This window comes from Vanessa atalanta, chromosome 26 (genome assembly GCF_905147765.1).
Source record: "Vanessa atalanta chromosome 26, ilVanAtal1.2, whole genome shotgun sequence".
NCBI lineage: Eukaryota > Metazoa > Arthropoda > Insecta > Lepidoptera > Nymphalidae > Vanessa > Vanessa atalanta.
Window position 1 is genome coordinate 6,911,192 of NC_061896.1, and position 18,822 is coordinate 6,930,013.

An 18,822-nucleotide genomic window follows, 5' to 3' on the forward strand; every position below is an offset into this window, starting at 1 on the left:
GATTATATTCGTTATGTATCACCAAACTGTAACATAAAACTTCTACTTCAGAACTTAGACTACAAATTACGTAATTATAGTATGATTGACTATTGTATTATAATGTTGGGAGAAAGAGATTTTGAGGCATCTTGTAATGATTATGCAGAATTGATTGTATATTTAAGGGAAGCTATACAGTATGTTTCGAATACAAACATAATTATATGTACACCTACGTATGTGTGTGGCGCTCCTATATACAATTACAAAATAGAATTATTTAATAAACTTTTATACTTAGAACTTAAAAATAACACTTATGCATATTTCTATGATTCCAATGCCACAGTTACTTTTGATATGTTTTCGTTAATAACTGGGAAGCTCACTAATTTGGGATTAAAACATGTCTACAATGATATATTATGTAAAATTTTGGCTGATTACAAGTATTATGGGTATTTAGTACCTAGGCCTAAAACTTCAGATATAGAGGACAGAAGTCCTCTGTTTTTTCTCGCTTAGTCATTATAGCAGATGTACTTTTAAATATCCAAAGAAAGGAAATAAACAAAAGAATAAAAAGATTTATACCAAAATTACACGTACTAAAAAAATATTGTTATATTACCAAAATGTAAGAGGTCTCCGTACGAAAACTAATATGTTTTATAACAATATTAGAACAATAACTAGCGATATTGTCATCCTTACAGAAACCTTCCTCAATAGCTCTATCAATGACGCTGAACTATTTCCACCTGAATACTGTGTCCTACGGAAAGACCGGCCCGGCGACGTCGGGTGGGGTGGGGTTCTATTGGCAGCTAAAAATTGTTATAATATAAAAAGAATTACAAATGTAGATAACTTAACTGATGATAAAGAATTATTGTTTGCTATTATTACCTGGAAAAATATTAAGATAATGATATGTGTAGTATATTTACCACCCAGTTACAGCAGTAAACAATATCTTGATGTTTTAACATGTATAGAAAATGCAATTAATATGTATACTGAATATCCATTTCTGATAGTTGGTGATTTCAACTTAAATTCGTGCAATAATAGTGTTAGATCTCAATTTATTAATTTTATGGAATATAGTAAGTTACAACAATGTAATAATATTAGCAACAAATATGGATGTATCTTAGATTTAGTACTAACTACTCTGGATCACAATAATATTAAAATATCGTCCGATACGGAACATCTAGTTCCCATGGATGCATACCACCCTCCCTTAGAGATACTGCTCACACTTCCTAGAACAGCAAAAAATCCAGCATCTCTGGCACCAGGAGAATATTTAATCACGGAGTGGAACTTTCGGCAAGCAGATCTGCGCAGCTTGTACGTTGACATTGCGAATATTGACTGGACCGACTTACTTGAAAAACATCATTTAAATTTAGACTTAGCTTTAGATATACTATATAGTAAACTTAATGGTGTTATTAGTACACACGTTCCTACAAGAACAATAGTCCTGAATAATAAATATACATATCCAAAATGGTATACCAAACAAATAATATATTATATAAAATTAAAATATTTTAATTTAAAAAAATTTAAGTGTTATGATTTAGAGTTTAATAAAGAACTTTTTAAATACTATAGAACTAAAGTCAAGGAACTCATAAATATAGAATTTAAAAATTATATATCTAGGGTTGAAAACAATATAAATATAGAACCATCAAGTTTTTGGCAATTTGTAAAGGAAAAACGTAAAACTAGACAGCAGATAAAAACATACACCTATAACAATGAAACCATACAGGGGCAGAAAGCCATTGATTCATTTGCTAAATATTTCAGTTCTGTGTTTCATGATACTTCTCCTCTGTTAGACGTGAAGATAGCTGAGGAAGAGGCTAGTCGCTTTGGTTGCCAATCTACGGTAACCATTGAACAAGTGACAGTTGCTGAACTCAGAATTGCAGTACGGCGACTAAAAGCTTCAACTGCTTGTGGTCCTGACAACATACCTCCCTTTCTAGTAAAAGATTGCTTGTCGGCTTTGGAAGAGCCCTTACTTCATGTATATAATCTTTCAATTAAACAATGTTTATACCCTAGCAAATGGAAAGTGTCGCGAGTAACACCTATCCCAAAATCGAGTTCGTCCACGGATATAACAAATTATAGACCTATAGCTGTACTATGTGTATTTGGAAAGATATTTGAATCGATCCTTAATAATATTATTTATAAACAAATAAAGGGGCAATTGAGTGATTGCCAACATGGGTTTCGTCCTGGACGCTCCACATTGACAAATCATATAGAATTTATAGATTATATAAGTACTCAAGTTAAATCTGGCTGTCAAGTAGATGCCGCCTATTTTGATTTTACGAAAGCATTCGATCTCGTAGATAATGATGTACTTTTAACCAAATTTTCTGTATTAGGATTTTCAACTTCTCTGTTAAAATTGATGGCTCACTACTTAAAAAATCGAAGACAGTTTGTTAAGCTAGACGGTTATAAATCGAAAGAGTATTACACTCGATCAGGGGTTAGTCAGGGTAGTACCTTGGGTCCTATGCAATTTTTGATAATGATAAATGATTTACCAAGTGTTATCTCTAATGCCAAATGCCTTATGTTTGCTGATGATTTGAAACTGTACCTATCTGTAACTGAGACTAAAGACTGTGTAGCGTTACAACGTGATATCGATGCAGTAGTTGACTGGACTATAAGAAACAAATTATCATTTAATAATTCAAAATGTAAAACTATCACCTTTTCTCGATCTCGTAAGCTTATTAAAAATGTATATAATCTGTCTGACACACCAATGGAACATGTAATCAAAATCAAGGATTTAGGAGTTATAATGGATAGCAAAATAAATTTTCATGACCATATAATTAAAACTTGCAAAGATGCTAACAAAAGCCTTGGTTTCATTATTAGAATATCATCACAATTTAAGAATACCCAAGTAATAGAACAATTATATAATGCATATGTCCGTAGTAAATTAGAATATAATTCAATAGTTTGGAGTCCGCGTGAGGCCATGTACACTATAATGCTAGAAAAAATTCAACGTAAATTCTGTAGATACTTATTTAAACGTAAATATGGATACTACCCTTTTCTCTATCCTTCTATGTTTGTGTCAGGTATGGTTGGTTTAGATACACTTCAGCTTAGGCAGGAATCCGCACATATAAAATTTTACTATTTAATTCTAATGAATAGAGTGGATAGCATTGCTGTACGTGAATCCATATATTTGTATGTTCCCGACCAATATATGCGTGGTGTTGGAAGACGGCAACATAGATTATTTTGTTACCCACCTATGTGGCATTCTCCCCAAGCTAGCAACAGCCCCACTGCTAGGGCTGTTAAACTTTTAAATAACTTCCTACTTTGTTGTCGAGATGTAGACATATTTTGTGATCCCTTTTATACTATATTCAAACAATTCTATATATTCCAGAATTTTAAAGATGTTTTGTAGTTCCTAAATAGATTTAAGCTTATTTTTGTTTACTTTTTTTATAAATTATATTTTTATTTTTACTAAATTTTAGTATGTTTTAGTCAAATTAGTATGAATATTTTAAAAAAAGAAAAAAAATTGTTAAGTAATTAGTGTAGATATAAGCGACTTGGTGTAATTACTGTAATGCTTATATTTTTCAAAATAAAGATTATTATTATTAACACTACAAAAATATACAATTACTCTTTCTTGCTTATATCAAAACATATATATTTGTCTCCCTCCCTTAATATTTATTGGGATGTCATTTGACCAATGAGCGACAAGCATGTTTCGCGCCATTTTAAAGAACTTCTTGAACTATAATTATGTAAAAATTCGGTGGTTAAAAAAAGGAAGCTCTCTTTTCCCGAATATCCTGTATGTAAAAGTTAATAGTTATGTGAAGTGAATACAAGTTATCCAGGACTCTGCAGGTAAGATTAGGTTTTAATTCATATATTATATTTCATAAAGATATTTGATTATATAAAGCGGTCTTAGTTTTGCCTTAGCTTCATAAATTCCATACATAGAAACTTTTCACAAGTACCTTCATACAATTGAACATAAAACTTTACTCCCTAGAATACAGGCTATTAACATACAATGTATCTGTATTATATGATTACTTTACCTATTATTATTATATATTATTCACAAAACAACTAATTTCATCATAATTACATCCGATATTTTAATTATTAATTTATTTATAAAGCTGGTGTTTGATTGGGTCGTAATTTTATTCATAAAAGTTTATTGGGTCGTATAAAATTACATATTTTTATTTTGTTATGTGAAAAAATTGATAGGTATATTATAAGTGTCAATTTTAATTCAGTTAAAGTTGGCCTTTGAGGTCTCTTTGTATATAATAATAATACTATCCTTGCGGTTTGAATATAATATTAATTTAAACATACCTACTTAACATTAAATATTATTATTAAATTAATTTTTAATTTCAAGCAGTTTTAGAAGGAATATACATATTTAATTTATTTTGTTATTTTAATATGAAAGTTAAATTTTTTATTACTTTTTATTCAAAATGGAACATAAGAAAGTAATGAACAGTTTATATCTTTTTGTATAATGGACTACTAGAGACAAAAAATATTCATGAAAATAAGGTGTGCAGATTTAGAATCTATGTTAAAGATTTTTATGAATTACATAGGATAAAATCAGAACAAACATAGGGAAGTTTTTTTGCAAATTACTAATACAGCGTTAAGGCTACTCACAATTATTTGAAACAAATAATATTCCCAAAACATCATCTATTGAAAACAATTCTCATAAAAAATCCTGCATTGCGCAGTATTGAAACTGGAAAAATATAGCTATTTCGTAGATCTGTTTCCTGCAATAATAGGCAAAACAAACAAAGTATCTAATACACATAAAATGTATCATTTACATGGAGCTTAAATATGAGAGGTGAGGCTAAGTCACTGGTACAATATTTACCAATTATTGGAAAAAATTATCGAGTAGTGTTATATATACTGAAGCAGAGGTATGACAATAAAGGCTTGCAAGCAGAGAGATTATTCAATAGATTATTATCAATAAATCAGGTATCAAAATGGATTCATTAATTAAAAGCCCAGAGGATCGGAATTGTGATTCAATGGGGAAATGCTAGCATTCTTGCCACCATTCCACGTGGTCAAGATTTATACAGTAACTATTTTGAATTCCTATTAGTATATATTTAAGCACCTCATGTTATCAATTCTTATGTTAAAAAATATTCATTAAAACATTTCTTGAATACATTGTTAGAAACAACCAAAGGATTAAAAAACTGAAAATTTTCCATTGTACAGTTGTTTTTCTTGTTATTGCATATTAATTTAAATGAGGTTGATTCATCAATATGGGTGTCAGGATGATATTACCTAGCTTTGTTTTCATTTCATTTTTAACAAAGGAAGTTTAAATTTTGGAAAGCAGATATAGATAGTGATATTCATAAAAATATATTATCTCATAAATTTCATGTATCATACAATATTTTCCAAAACAAGTAAGGAAATGTTTAGAATGTAGCGGCCCACAATATTTGAAAAAAATCTTAAATTAAAACCTATGGCATTGTTAATATTTAATAATAGGTAATTGCCATTTAAAATTATTTCTTGCTAAATTTAAATCTCCTAAGCACAATTCCTTATTACATTTTGTTTTAAATCTACTAATTGTATGTTGGGAAGTACACATAGAGATGTAGTTAATTCTATGATTGAGACCCATAACTGAAAATAATTTAAGTGTAAATAAAACACAAAAGCCACATGTTTTGCTTACTGTATCTGCTGATACCCCTCGACGCATTGTATTGCAGACGTTTAGGATAATTGCGGGTTTTATCAGGAAACTCGTGCTTTGATAGATGACGGTAGTCAAAGCACTTATTTCAGGACCATGTGCTTTACGTTTGGAATTACGATCAGAGTCTCTTGTGGTAAAATGCATTGGCGGAAATGTTCTTAGCGTTTGTAAGGAATGTGTTATTTTGAAAATTTGCCCTAGGAAATCTGAGCAACCAGATTTGTTTACAAACGGTCTTGTCTTAAGTAAAATTTCAGATGACTTACCTAGCTTTACACTACCTTATGATATTAGTAAATTTTATAGTGACCTTAATTTAGTGGATAAAGAGTTTTATAATAGGTGCGGTATTTATTTACTCATAGGCGCTGATATCATTGGATAATATTCTTTTAAGTGATATTGGTCGAATATCAAGGATTAGAAGCCAAAACCATGTTCTATAAATGAAAAGAAAATACCCTGACCCAAGTAGAACCGGCGAAAGAAACTCAGCGGGTCTATTTTTTTTATTATTATTATTATTTACAAATATTCAATTTGAAGAGAAATAGACAGGAAGCGTTCGTTTTATTTCCAAGGTGTGCTATCAACCATATACCCTCTATGTAACTGTATAATAACCTTTTACACACAAACGTTCTTAAACAATTCTTTAAAATTTGGCAACAGAGACATTTTGATCGATTTCGGGGATCCTGTTGTAGAACCGTATACATCAACATCGGTAAAGGCCGCAGGGGTTATTCTGCCCGCCAATTTGTTAATATGGGGGACCCGTTGCAACTTGGCATTAACAGTAATGCCAATTAATTCAGCTGACTCAACTAGATCCATCGAGTCCCCATTAATAAGTAAGTAAGTAAAATCAGTGCACTATATCAGAGATAATATTGTTTACATTGTCATATGTACAATATGTATGTACTGTTTTCTATTAAACAAAACTACATCATGTTTGTTCCCAACGAAAAAGGGCAAGTCATTTATGTATATGAGGAATAGAAACGGTCCAAGTATTGATTCTTGAGGGACCCCCATACCAACTGAGAGCCCAGGAGACCTTTTTGCTTTAACAACCCTCGGAATTCTATTGTTAAGATAAGAAGTCAAAAGGTCGAGTGCACATTATTAAATTCGTAGTGATAAAGTTTCCTGACCAGAACTTCTTGTTGAACACAATCAAAGACTTTTGATAAGGCACATAAAATCCCCAAGGCGTCCTGTGACTCCTCCCAGGGTTCATAGATATACCTTATAAGATCAATACCTGCGTCGGTACGCGACCGACCCCTCGTTAATCCAAATTGTTTTCTATGAAGCATATGTTAAAGTATGCTAATAATTGATTTAAAATATTTTGCTAAGGAGAGGTAGTATTGAGATTGGTCTATAGTTGTTGGGGTCTGAAATATGTAACATAGTTGTCAAAACTGATATGTCCGCAAATTTTTTTTTCAAAAACTGAGGCAACTTCTCCGTCACTATTTACGACTTTATTAATATCATTCACCAGTAGAAATTCGTATTAAAAGACAAAAAAAAAATAACGTTCCCGTCTCGCAATTTTAAATTTAGACTGATAATTATTGTTTTAATATTGATGAATAACCAGTATTTAATCGTTTGATACTATTTTTTAAAATAAATATTTGAAGTTGTATTCGTAACTTATTTTGAAAAGAGATAAAAAAAACGTGATAACTCAAAGGGGGGGGGGGGTCAAAATGATCGCAAAAATTCACCCCTATTACCTCCTAACGGGAATACGCCTTACCAATAATCCTGTATATTGTTGGGCCTTATGTAATTTAATTTTTTACTCATTGGTGAGCATGAGGGATTGGTCATACTCATCTCTTTATCAAATTATCAAAGCCACTGACATTTGTTGCAGACTATATCTTTGTTCTTCCATGTCTAAATATTGTAAATGTATTCGAGAAAGGCGGGATAGTCATCTGGAGTTGGTCCTCCGCCTGACGCACTTTGGTACCACGAGTCATCATGTTTAATAAAAAAAAATATATGTCGTATGTTAAAATAATATAAAAACCAGCAGTGTTATCAAACAGGTAATGTAATATTTGAGTATTTAAAATGTTAAATAGGGTTTCAATAGTGAGAGATAAGGATAACGAGCAATTTAACGAGACCACGTTTCAAAATTGAGTTCGTTAGCTGACGAACATAACACAAAGAAACACTACGCAATGTCCAAGTGCAACACACGACAGACAGTATATTGTTATATTTTTATATAACTGACTAATACATTGATAGATAAATATAGAATCAAAACTAATAACAATAAATTGGAATAAAAAAAATTTAATTTATTCAGAGAAGTTTTGTATAAGATTTATATTTAAATTATCGACTTACCTTGAAATGCGAAGATAGCGGTAGATTTATTGGGCGGTTACCCTTTGTGTCGAATTGACTGCAACTTGAGGATTGAAGTAAAATTGCTCTTTTAATTGGATGACAATCTTCGTGAAAAACATGTTCAGTTTATACGCTCATAAATAGATAGAGAGTAATAATATAGAGAATTAGTCATCTGTAAACCATCACAAAGAGTTGTTATGGTTAACCTGGTGGTCTTTGTGATGCAGGTCCAAATCTGCAGCATGATATTATGCAAATTTTATTTGTCGCTTTTGGTTACATAAGATAGTTTTTACTACGTATATATACTATGTATGATGTTAAGGATGATTGATATTCATAAGGCGGCTAGATAGTTTAGTGAAATGCGGATCAGGCACTCCAGCTTTTCGAACTAAATACTATAACATATGGTATGAAATTTATGAAAAAGACGTTGAAATCCAACACATGACTAAATGCCTAGAACTAGAAGGTGTACTGGTAGGTTTACACATGGACACAACTAAAACAAAAATAAAGACTGATGGTGAAAAAATAACAACAGTCGCTAGTGGACACATGACTGTAAATTAAATTATAAATAATATTTAGTCATGGTCATTCAACAATAGCAGATGTCGTATGCAGGTATTGGTGTTTAGTTAATGAGGTCCTTTTTTTTAATTTGTAAGTGATCAATCATGATCATGACAGTAAAAGAAATCTAGAATTAAGGTTCTTTCTACATATTATATTACTACTTAGATTAGATATGTAAGTTCTTTTTTAATTTTTCTTTGACTTATGTATTTATTTTGTTGTATGACTAGATACTTATATGTGTTTATGGACATACCTGTAATATTTATCGTGTTATTTATGGTATAACGTCCTGTCAAAATGTTCCATTGTCTAAAGTTTTTCATTTCTACAATCCAAACGTTTAATAGAATTTACTGTTATGTTTAGTAGCTCTTCTGTATGTGCTTTACCATATAACTTGACGTCCGTCATCTATCATCCATATACATTTGATGTGTTATTGCTGTATTGTAAGATAATGTGTATCCGTTTTTAGATTGGTTAAGTAAATGCGAAATTGGGGGATGCAAGGCAGAACCCTGCAAAATGTTATAATTTTGGAAGTCCCATTCGAAAGTGATAGAGTTGTTTTCCATTTGGTCATGGCATCTACCAGGAATTTTATTATTTACCTGGAGACGTAATTAAGCGTAAAGCTAAAAATGAGGACATCCATTAGGATAATGATATTTTTAAACTTCCTTTGACATTTCATTCTCAATAGCTCGACCAAAATCGTCGAATGTTTCATCGTTATCTGATGACGATTCATTTAACAGTTATTTGATTTTCGTTAAATTAATCGAGACATTTTCAGAACTAACGTGACCTTTTACTTGGGCATAAATATTCCCGATTGGGTTGAATTTCGGGTGATAATGAGGTAACCGTAAAAGAGAATGACCACGTTCCGCCACTATTTGATAATTTAAGTATTCAATATGTTCTGCTTTGTTGCGTGGTAATGATTTCATACAATTCCGGTTTTAGTAGATTGAATACAAAGCGTATATTTTTAGATAAAAGCCATGATTGCACGGTGGGTTTTAGAGAGCTGGGATTTAGTGCATTGTCATTGACATACTAGTTGCCTTCGCAAGTCGCTCTTGAATGTTTTGAAAGTGGTCTTTCCCAAAACCTAAATTTTTTGGAATTTTTGGCCTTTGAATATTAAAAAATATTTCACGACTTTGAAAGAAATACCGACAAATAAATAATACTCACTTTACCATTTAATTGTCATGCAGTGCATGGAATTGTTCTCTCATATGCATTAACATTGCTGTCTCATGGTTGAACTGAAGCGAGAATCTATAGCGTCGAATATCGTCGAATGGCGTGATGGAAGCTGTTTCTATTGGTTCTCTAAATCGGCAGTAATCGGTTTTATTGCCATTGAAATTTGGTTTTACTGTACTCGTAATAACTTAAACAATTTTATTTGACATCAAATTATTTAATTTACTTGTTTACACAAGTAAATCTGTCGACAAGCTTTTATATGATATAAAAAATACAGTCATGTTAGTGAAATACAATTATATATGTATGTTATGTCTCCTGCCTGGAAACAGCGTTGCAGAACTATCGATAGTTTGACTATCGATCGTTGACCTCGAAAACTATTCAGGATATCGATAGTATCGTATTGATCAATACTATCGATAGTATCGCTAGTTCTTTGTAAGCAATACTATTGGTGGTAGGGATACTATTGCTACTACCGATAGTATCGATAGTCCAAAACTATCGATAGCCCGCAAAATTTTTCATTATTCCTTATTCTGCACAAAATGTCTTAATTCTAAAAACAAATATTGTTGTAAATTTAATTTCATTTATTTAAATATACACTATTTTGGAAGGCCTACTAAATTACTATCTTGAGAAAGTAATAGTATCGGAAATTACTGGCTATCGATAGCGTAAAACTATCTATACTATCGATAGTTTATGTTAAAGGTAATGGTCTTTGCAAAACTATCGATAGTATCAATAGTATTGTTCATGGGAAGCTATCGATAGTATCGATAGTATTGACACGTGACAATACTATCGATAGTCTATCGATAGTATCGCTTACACCTTAACTATCGATAGTCTATCGATAGTATTGACACGTGACAATACTATCGATAGTCTATCGATAGTATCGCTTACACCTTAACTATCGATAGTCTATCGATAGTCTATCGATAGTGGACTATCGATATGCAACACTACCTGGAAGTCAACAAGCATTAATTCCACGCTTTTTTATCATATATATAATCTTGTATCGAATAATATGCCTTCTTTGCCGATGATTTTTTTACAAATGACTTGAATTTATGAAACTATGACTTCACACAGTTGGCCATGGATTGTCATTCAAACTGAACGTTTATACAAAATTACAGCTCAATCAGTTAATGAGATGCTTCGAAATTGATTTCCAAGCTTTAGAAGTCTGCATGCATTAAAAATAATTGGTCCGCCATTTTGGGTATACCTCCATGTTTGATTTAGACTTCAGACAGTTACCATGCATTGAACGTGTATATAAAAATCAACTCAATCGGTTAAAGATATCTGCTTCTAAATTGAGTTGCGAGATTTCATCCGTACATATGTAATTACATGCAAGGTTAATAAAATCTTGTAAAAATTATATTTCGCCCATACTTTGATCACAATTAAAACATAAACACAAATGTTTTTAAAACTATTCGTAGTCGTTGCAAGTAACTAGTTCGGTATCTGTAAATATCATATCGTTAAAAAATTAAACATTATTTTTGACTGATTGATATTAATTGAATTTTTGAAGTGAATCCTACGCCGTCATATTCAAATGTCATTTTTTTTATGTAATAGCTTGGCAGCCGGCAAATATCACCACCATCGCCCATAGCACATTGGTATTGCTAGAAATATTAAACATCCCTTCGGCAATGCGCCACCAACCTTGGGAACTAAGATGTTATGTCCCTTGTGCCTGTAGTTACACTGGTTCACTCACTCTTTAAACCATAACAAAACAATACCAAGTATTATTGGTCCAGTGGTGGCTACCCAGACGTGTTTGCACAAAGCTCTACCCTACCACCAAGTTATTACCTGTCAATCAGTCAATGCTCTGTTAGTAATAGTTTTTGATAATATTGATCCAAAGAGATTTAAGTTTGTTACAATTCTAATAAGAGAACTAAGAATAAAAAACGTGTTTCAAACACGTTAAGAATGACCGACTATTATTTTTTTTTACTAAGACAGAAAAAAAAACCGAAATCCGGTAAGTTTTTATCGATGTTACTAATGACAATAAAGGTCGAGCAAAATGAAATTATATTTAATATTTAAAAGAGTTATTGATTGACCATTATGAGAACAACTAACTCCAATATACTTATAAGTATACTAGCGACCCGCCCCGGCTTTGCACGGGTGCAATTAGCATTAGCATTTAGCATTAGCAGCCCGTAAATGTCCCACTGCTGGGATAAAGGCTTCCTCTCCCTTTGAGGAGAAGGTTTGGAGCATATTCCACCACGCTGCTCCAATGCGGGTTGGCGGAATACACATGTGGCAGAATTTCGTTGAAATTAGACACATGCAGGTTTCCTCACGATGTTTTCCTTCACCGCCGAGCACGAGATGAATTATAAACACAAATTAAGCACATGAAAATTCAGTGGTGCCTGCCTGGGTTTGAACCCGAAATCATCAGTTAAGATGCACGCGTTCTAACCACTGAACCATCTCGGCTCCTCTGGGCCATCTCGGCTCCTATACGGGTGCAATGCTGTTACTAAATATACTACAGAATGTCTTACAACGTTCACAGTTTTTCAGTCATTAGACAATACAAACCGCAATGTCTCTGCGTTTCAAATCTGTAATATCTTCAAAAATACTCATTTCAATTACATGCTGTAAAAAGCCATATTGATCTATATTAAATGCACAATGTTTTTAAGGTACTTAATTGGGATAAGGATTGCTTGATGCTTATAACCGTTTCGAAAATAAGCCATTATTTCTCGTAAAAAGTAAAGGATGAAAATGGTTATTGTGGATTATCCCTGAGAGATAGACATGGTATCGTAGATTTTTTTGTGGAATTTTTCATGGGGTACAATACTGTAGTACATTATTTTGATCTATCTCGTAGGGTTCAGCCAGCGTTTTGCAATGTAAGCTCAAAAAAATTACATCACTTTAGAAACCTCTAAAATTGTCAATTTTCTCTACTATATTTTGCATGTATTATACATATAAACCTTTCTCTTGAATCAATCTATCTAATAAAACCGCATCAAATTCCCTTGTGTATTTTAAAGATCTAAGCATGTGTATGGACAGACAGACAGCGGCAAGCGACTTTGTTTTGTATTATGTCATGATTTTTTCCGGTCACCCAAATTTTGATTAAAATTGTTGTCTACATGATATAAGTTTTAAGAATTTGTTAAGATTAAAATATGCTATCGCAAAATGATTATGTTTAGTCTAGTCTATATATAGTAACTGAAACAAAAAGTACCAAATTTGGTAACCAAATATGTCTATGAAAATCTATTTTTTTATGTTTAAATATTACAATTGAATCTATAATTGGAGCTTAGAGGTGAGTCCCCTCGCCCTTAGACCAGGCCTAAGCCTGGCCGAGCCAGTGCAGATTAGTTTTCCATGGAAATAATATAATATAAAAAAATATTGGACAACATCACATACATTACTCTGATCCCAATGTAAGTAGCCAAAGCACTTGTGTTATGGAAAATCAGAAGTAACGACGGTACCACAAACACGCAGACCCAAGACAACATAGAAAATTAATGAACATTTTCTACATCGACTCGGCCGGAAATCGAACCCGGGACCTCGGAGTGGCGTACCCATGAAAACCGGTGTACACATTACTCGACCACGAAGGTCATCAAATGTGGCTAATGTACTTCGCAATAAATACTACTAGTACTATTTACATAATATCATTATCATTGCTTGGAAAAAGCAAAGGATCTGAAAGGAACAATAATTGACTTTATAGCTTCTGGCGGATTTGAATTGTGGGAATGCGATTCCAATAGTAGGTAGTTTAGGACAGTCCGGGGTTTGTGAAAATTTTGGGATTACAATGGATCCGGAAGCAGATAAATTTTCTGATTATACAAATTTTACTTCTGAAAGAGAATCTAAAAAGATAAATATATTGTCAACATTGACTCGCATGTTTGCTCCGATGAATAAGATATAGAATATTCGTATAATACAACAATTGGACTACAAGTTTGACTGCAAACTTTTATAATAAAATTACTCAAGTAATCGTAAGCACCGTAAAATTTACGATTACAATCGATTTTAATATGTTAATCAAAGTTTTTACTTTTTTATATATTAACTGGGAGTATATCCAATATGTTATTGCTATTTCAGTAATTTATTATGATTCGTATGTCGTTTTAATTTCTATAAAATTGAAAATAAAGTCCAAACAAATATATACGGAATAAATAATGTAATAATGTCACGATAATATCGATTGGCTTGACTATAGTAGTTGTGCTTATACGCAGTTACACGCACACAAGCTTAAAAAATGTCAGACACTGAGAAGCGGCAATTGGAAGCACTCTTAACTTCGACCAACCGCAACAATATCGTTGTATTAGGGTAGGAAAACTAAGCGGCAACGATTACATTTCGATTGCGATAAAGTGACAATTCGTTAGTCGATTTGGCGCTAGTATATAATGTAGCACAGCGTAATTAATTGTGTCAGTTATTCGGAACGCTTCACCGGGTAAGTGTGAAAAAATTTGTTTTGCTAAAATCAATTCTGTTGCCTTGTGCTAAAGGACCAATGTCCATTTTTGAGTTAAACGTTCTTTTCGTCGTATTCTAACACGTTTCGTTTTTCAAATTATATATCGTCAAATCATATATAAACCAATAAATTCTTATTGGTGCTAAAACGGCACGCTTCCTATGCCGAAAATATTATGTAAAAATGGCATATGATTAACCAAAGAAGGGGTTATACTCGTAGATGTCAACCCTTTTAAGACTGGGCCTCTGATTTAAATTATTTATAATACTTCTGTTAGATTAAAAAAATGCTTGATCTATTTTAGACCATTCTAGAATTTATTTGTTTTTTAAATAAAATTAAAGACCTGTAATTAAATAGCGTGTTTTCAATTCGGTATTGTTTTAATTGTGTTTATTAAAGTTATGTAATTTAATGTAAAAAAATAGTTTTTTTTTTTTTAATTTTTTTTTTTAAATTTTTCGTTAAACTTTAAAATTGTCAAAGTTTCTTGTTTTTACAAAATTACAATCGATCATAAATTTTACAAAACTGCTCAAAAAGAGTATAATGTTTTGAAGGTTCATGTATATAGTTTATGAGTTTCTTTATTCAGCTATAACTTTTAAATGCCTGAACAGATTTAGGTGTCTGCGCTCGTCAGAATCCTTACATCACGAAGAGTAACAACGATATACATATACTGTATTTTTTACTTGTAATTTCGGTTCATGGCTAATCATGACAGGCAAGCCGGTTAGTTTTTTGTCTCATTGCTATTGCGATTCAACGCGTTTTATAATATATATGTTACGTCCATTTTTTTATTTATTATTATGATATTTTTAGCATCATTAATTCTCTTCTTTTTTGAAAAAGGATTACACAACTATGCACGGGGCTGAGCCAAGTGCATAGCTAGGGGAGTTAGCTTAAGAATTTTCTAACAAGACATTATATTAAAAATTACAGCTTTCTGTAAAAGCATATAGACGGATCTATGGATATTCAGCGATTTTCAACTGCCATGGTGTGGTGGAGTGTGAGGTATAAATTCTGTGGAGGGTAGAACTATAGGCACCATTTTAGTGCTCTTAACCCTCCATTGTGTTTTTATTTCTATGGATAAATCAGTGTACTTAGATATTTTTTCGGTAAAAGTGTTATTTAAGTTATGGGTATTGTTTTGTTTCGATTTAATTTCATTGTAAACTGGATGTTACTCATCTACATTCAGTGCCAAAATGATAAAACCTTATTTAAATGAAATCAGCTCAGCTAGAATTGGATAATAAATATGGATAATCTATAAAATTTTGCTAGTACCGCTCTCTAACCAGCCAGAACCTTTTCTCTCTAAAAATGATTTCTTTATTAAATCGTAACAATTTAGTAAGTTGCAGACAAGATTCCTCTTTAATTTTCTGCACATCTACGGCTGGATCTCTTCAAAATGAGACCATAGTCGATTATTATCTGCAGCTATCGTCCCATAATCACTAAAACAAAAATCGGCTTACGTTATTAATATATAAGAAAATTAATTATCCATTATATGGTAGATGTCACAGTAGATTAGGCGGTAACTGCGCTTGATAAGAATACTCCCATACGCTTACGCGGTATGAGGCGTGCGAAAAACCTATATATCATATTTCTTATCCAATTTCACCATTCGAGCCAAACGCACGGTGTATTGGATAAATTAATAAATTTAAATTACTTTTAATTTAATTTGCTTTCCCGACTTATATTTGTACAGTATGATAATAGTTATGTTTGAAAGAATAAGCGACAATCAGTAATCATATCTTATAACTAAGTGTACAACCATATGAATCGATACATCCTTCCAGGCAACGTTTCTAGTATATAATTATTGTCACATATGGTTTTAACTAAGGTGTAGCGTCCAAACAAACATTTTTTAAGCTATATTAAATTTAGTACAAGCTATCGGCCCTGACTTCACACGGGTATATAATAAGGGTACATAGGACATAATACTTGCTGATTTACGCCGCGTATACCTGTAAAGTTTTCCGTCGGCATATTTTTTTTTCCGTTATCTTCAACAATCATGCCGACGAGAACTGATAACTTAATAGACCTTGGCACTATGCTAAATGACCTCAGCACACAGACTCCAAACAAGTAGATCTAAAAATGAACATGAACAGGTCGAAAATTATTCGTTTAAGCTTAGTTTCATTTTAAATACCTATTGTGTTAAATTAATACCAATTATCATACGTACCTATTTAGATGTTATATAATATCAGTGTCATATTTAACTTAACCGCTTCTTCAAACACAAATAGGTACTATATGCATTATTATATACTAGCTACTCGTCCAGGCTTCATACGGGTACAATAAGGTCTATACAATAGATTGAAGAACAAAGATGAATTATTTTAATCTAAATTGAAATTGAAACATGAATGTATTTTAATTATTATTAAACTTCCTCTCGAATCAACCTGTCTTAAAATCAGTTGCGTTGTTCAAATTATCTAAGCGTACAGACGGCCGGAATCGACTTTGCTTTATACTATGTAATGTTTCTATCTTTGTTATCCATACATATATCGTATTTTAGAAATCGTTTATTTAATTAAATTATATATATAGGAGTTTTTATATCAGTTTCGAATAAAGTTATTCTGTGCTAAAGAGAAATGTGAATGAACCAGTATTATTACAGGCGCACAGTTTTTTTTATGGCAATACTAATATTATATTACGTCACGTTAAGTTTTATTTTTATCCTAAACTGCATACAAATCCGTCCAACATGATTTTGTGTATTTATAATACTAGTAGACATTGGGACACAACGATGTTGATTTATATTTAAATCCTGTAACATCGGTATATTCAATTAGTAATAACACTAATGATAGTAAATATTACTTAAAAAAATTTATTAAAACCCATTAAAAATATATACTTGATATGTTGGAAAATCAAAACACATTTCATCATAATTTTTATATTCACAAAATTATCATAATTATTACTTAAGTAAAAACAAAACAAAATGGCAATTGTTGTTATTGAAATCATAAAATATATAAAACGGAAATAAATAATGTACAGGTCAATGAGATAAACATACTTTGTTTTTATTTACAGATATCACAATGAAGATTATAACGAGTATCACGGTTTTATCGCTGCTCGGTGTCGTATTTGGCGCTCCTATATCTATTGATAAAGATGATGAAAAAATTTTGATTACTAAGAGCATGTTCCCGAAAGAATTCATCAAATACAAGGCCGAACATGAAATCGTTAATTTACTTGTGCCTACAAATAGCCTTAACCTCAATGCAGACGGATCATCAGAGTCTAGTTCGGAAGAAACTGAAAGAGAAGTATTTGTATTTTTTGTAGAAGCTGATATTAATTCTAATGGTGATCGAGTAGATCAAGGTCTGTATGTACTTAAGGAAGGTAAGGCAACTAAGCTCTTGGATCATGGTAGAGACGCGGCTGCATCCTACGATGACAGCAAATTAGTCTTCTTCGGGGCTAAAGACGGAATTTATGTTTACAATAAAGAAAATAATTCTGCTGACAAATATGGTACTGTCGATGATAGTATTATAGGTATTGCCAAAGAAAAAACTGGCGATGTAATCTATATACTGACTGAGAATCATGAATTGTTCAAAGTATCAAACGGTGGAACGACAAAAGAGAAATTAGATGACGTGGTTAACGCAAAACAAATTGTCCTCGATTCTTCTAACAACATTTACTTTTACTCGGATGATAAGCAAGCGTATGTCCGCACATCTGATGGTATTAAGAAAATAGAAGGACTTCCAGAAAATCCAAGCAGTGTAACGCTTATCAAGCCACCTTTCATATTGGAAAATGGAGTCCCTGTTATTGTCGACAACGTCGTTTATATTATCTATGCTAATGGTAAAAGTCAACAGCATACATTTGAATTTAAATCTGACGCTAAGCCTTCAGCATTTGCCCCGGAAGCAACGTTGCTCCAGTACTATGCTTATGATAAGAATATTTATGAATACAAAATCATTTCTATAACTATGGGTTCAATGTTAGAAGAATTGAAGAGTTACTTGAAGAAAAGCCTAGATTATATTCAATCACTCTCAATGAAGAATAGAAATAACCAATAATGTGTCTAAATTGTTATAACTAAAATTACAATTGTCATTGAAATATATGAAATAATAAAAAAATATTA

The 18,822-nt window shown here is 31.8% G+C and overlaps 1 protein-coding gene across 5 annotated transcripts; it reads left to right on the plus strand.

Annotated features, from left to right (window-relative positions):
• Positions 1–3,714: 3,714 nt before the first annotated feature.
• LOC125074017 lies at positions 3,715–18,818 on the plus strand. 5 transcript variants are annotated; one of them, XM_047685186.1, is made up of 2 exons: positions 3,715–3,936; positions 17,733–18,818. In XM_047685186.1, exon 2 carries the CDS (start codon positions 17,741–17,743, stop codon positions 18,752–18,754), a length of 1,014 nt encoding a protein of 337 aa, XP_047541142.1. In that variant the 5' UTR covers positions 3,715–3,936; positions 17,733–17,740; the 3' UTR covers positions 18,755–18,818. The 5 variants fall into 5 exon arrangements, with proteins under 5 accessions (XP_047541142.1, XP_047541143.1, XP_047541144.1 ...); XM_047685187.1 differs by having other exon boundaries at positions 3,715–3,933; positions 17,731–18,818; XM_047685188.1 differs by lacking the exon at positions 3,715–3,936 and adding an exon at positions 6,616–6,700.
• Positions 18,819–18,822: the final 4 nt, after the last annotated feature.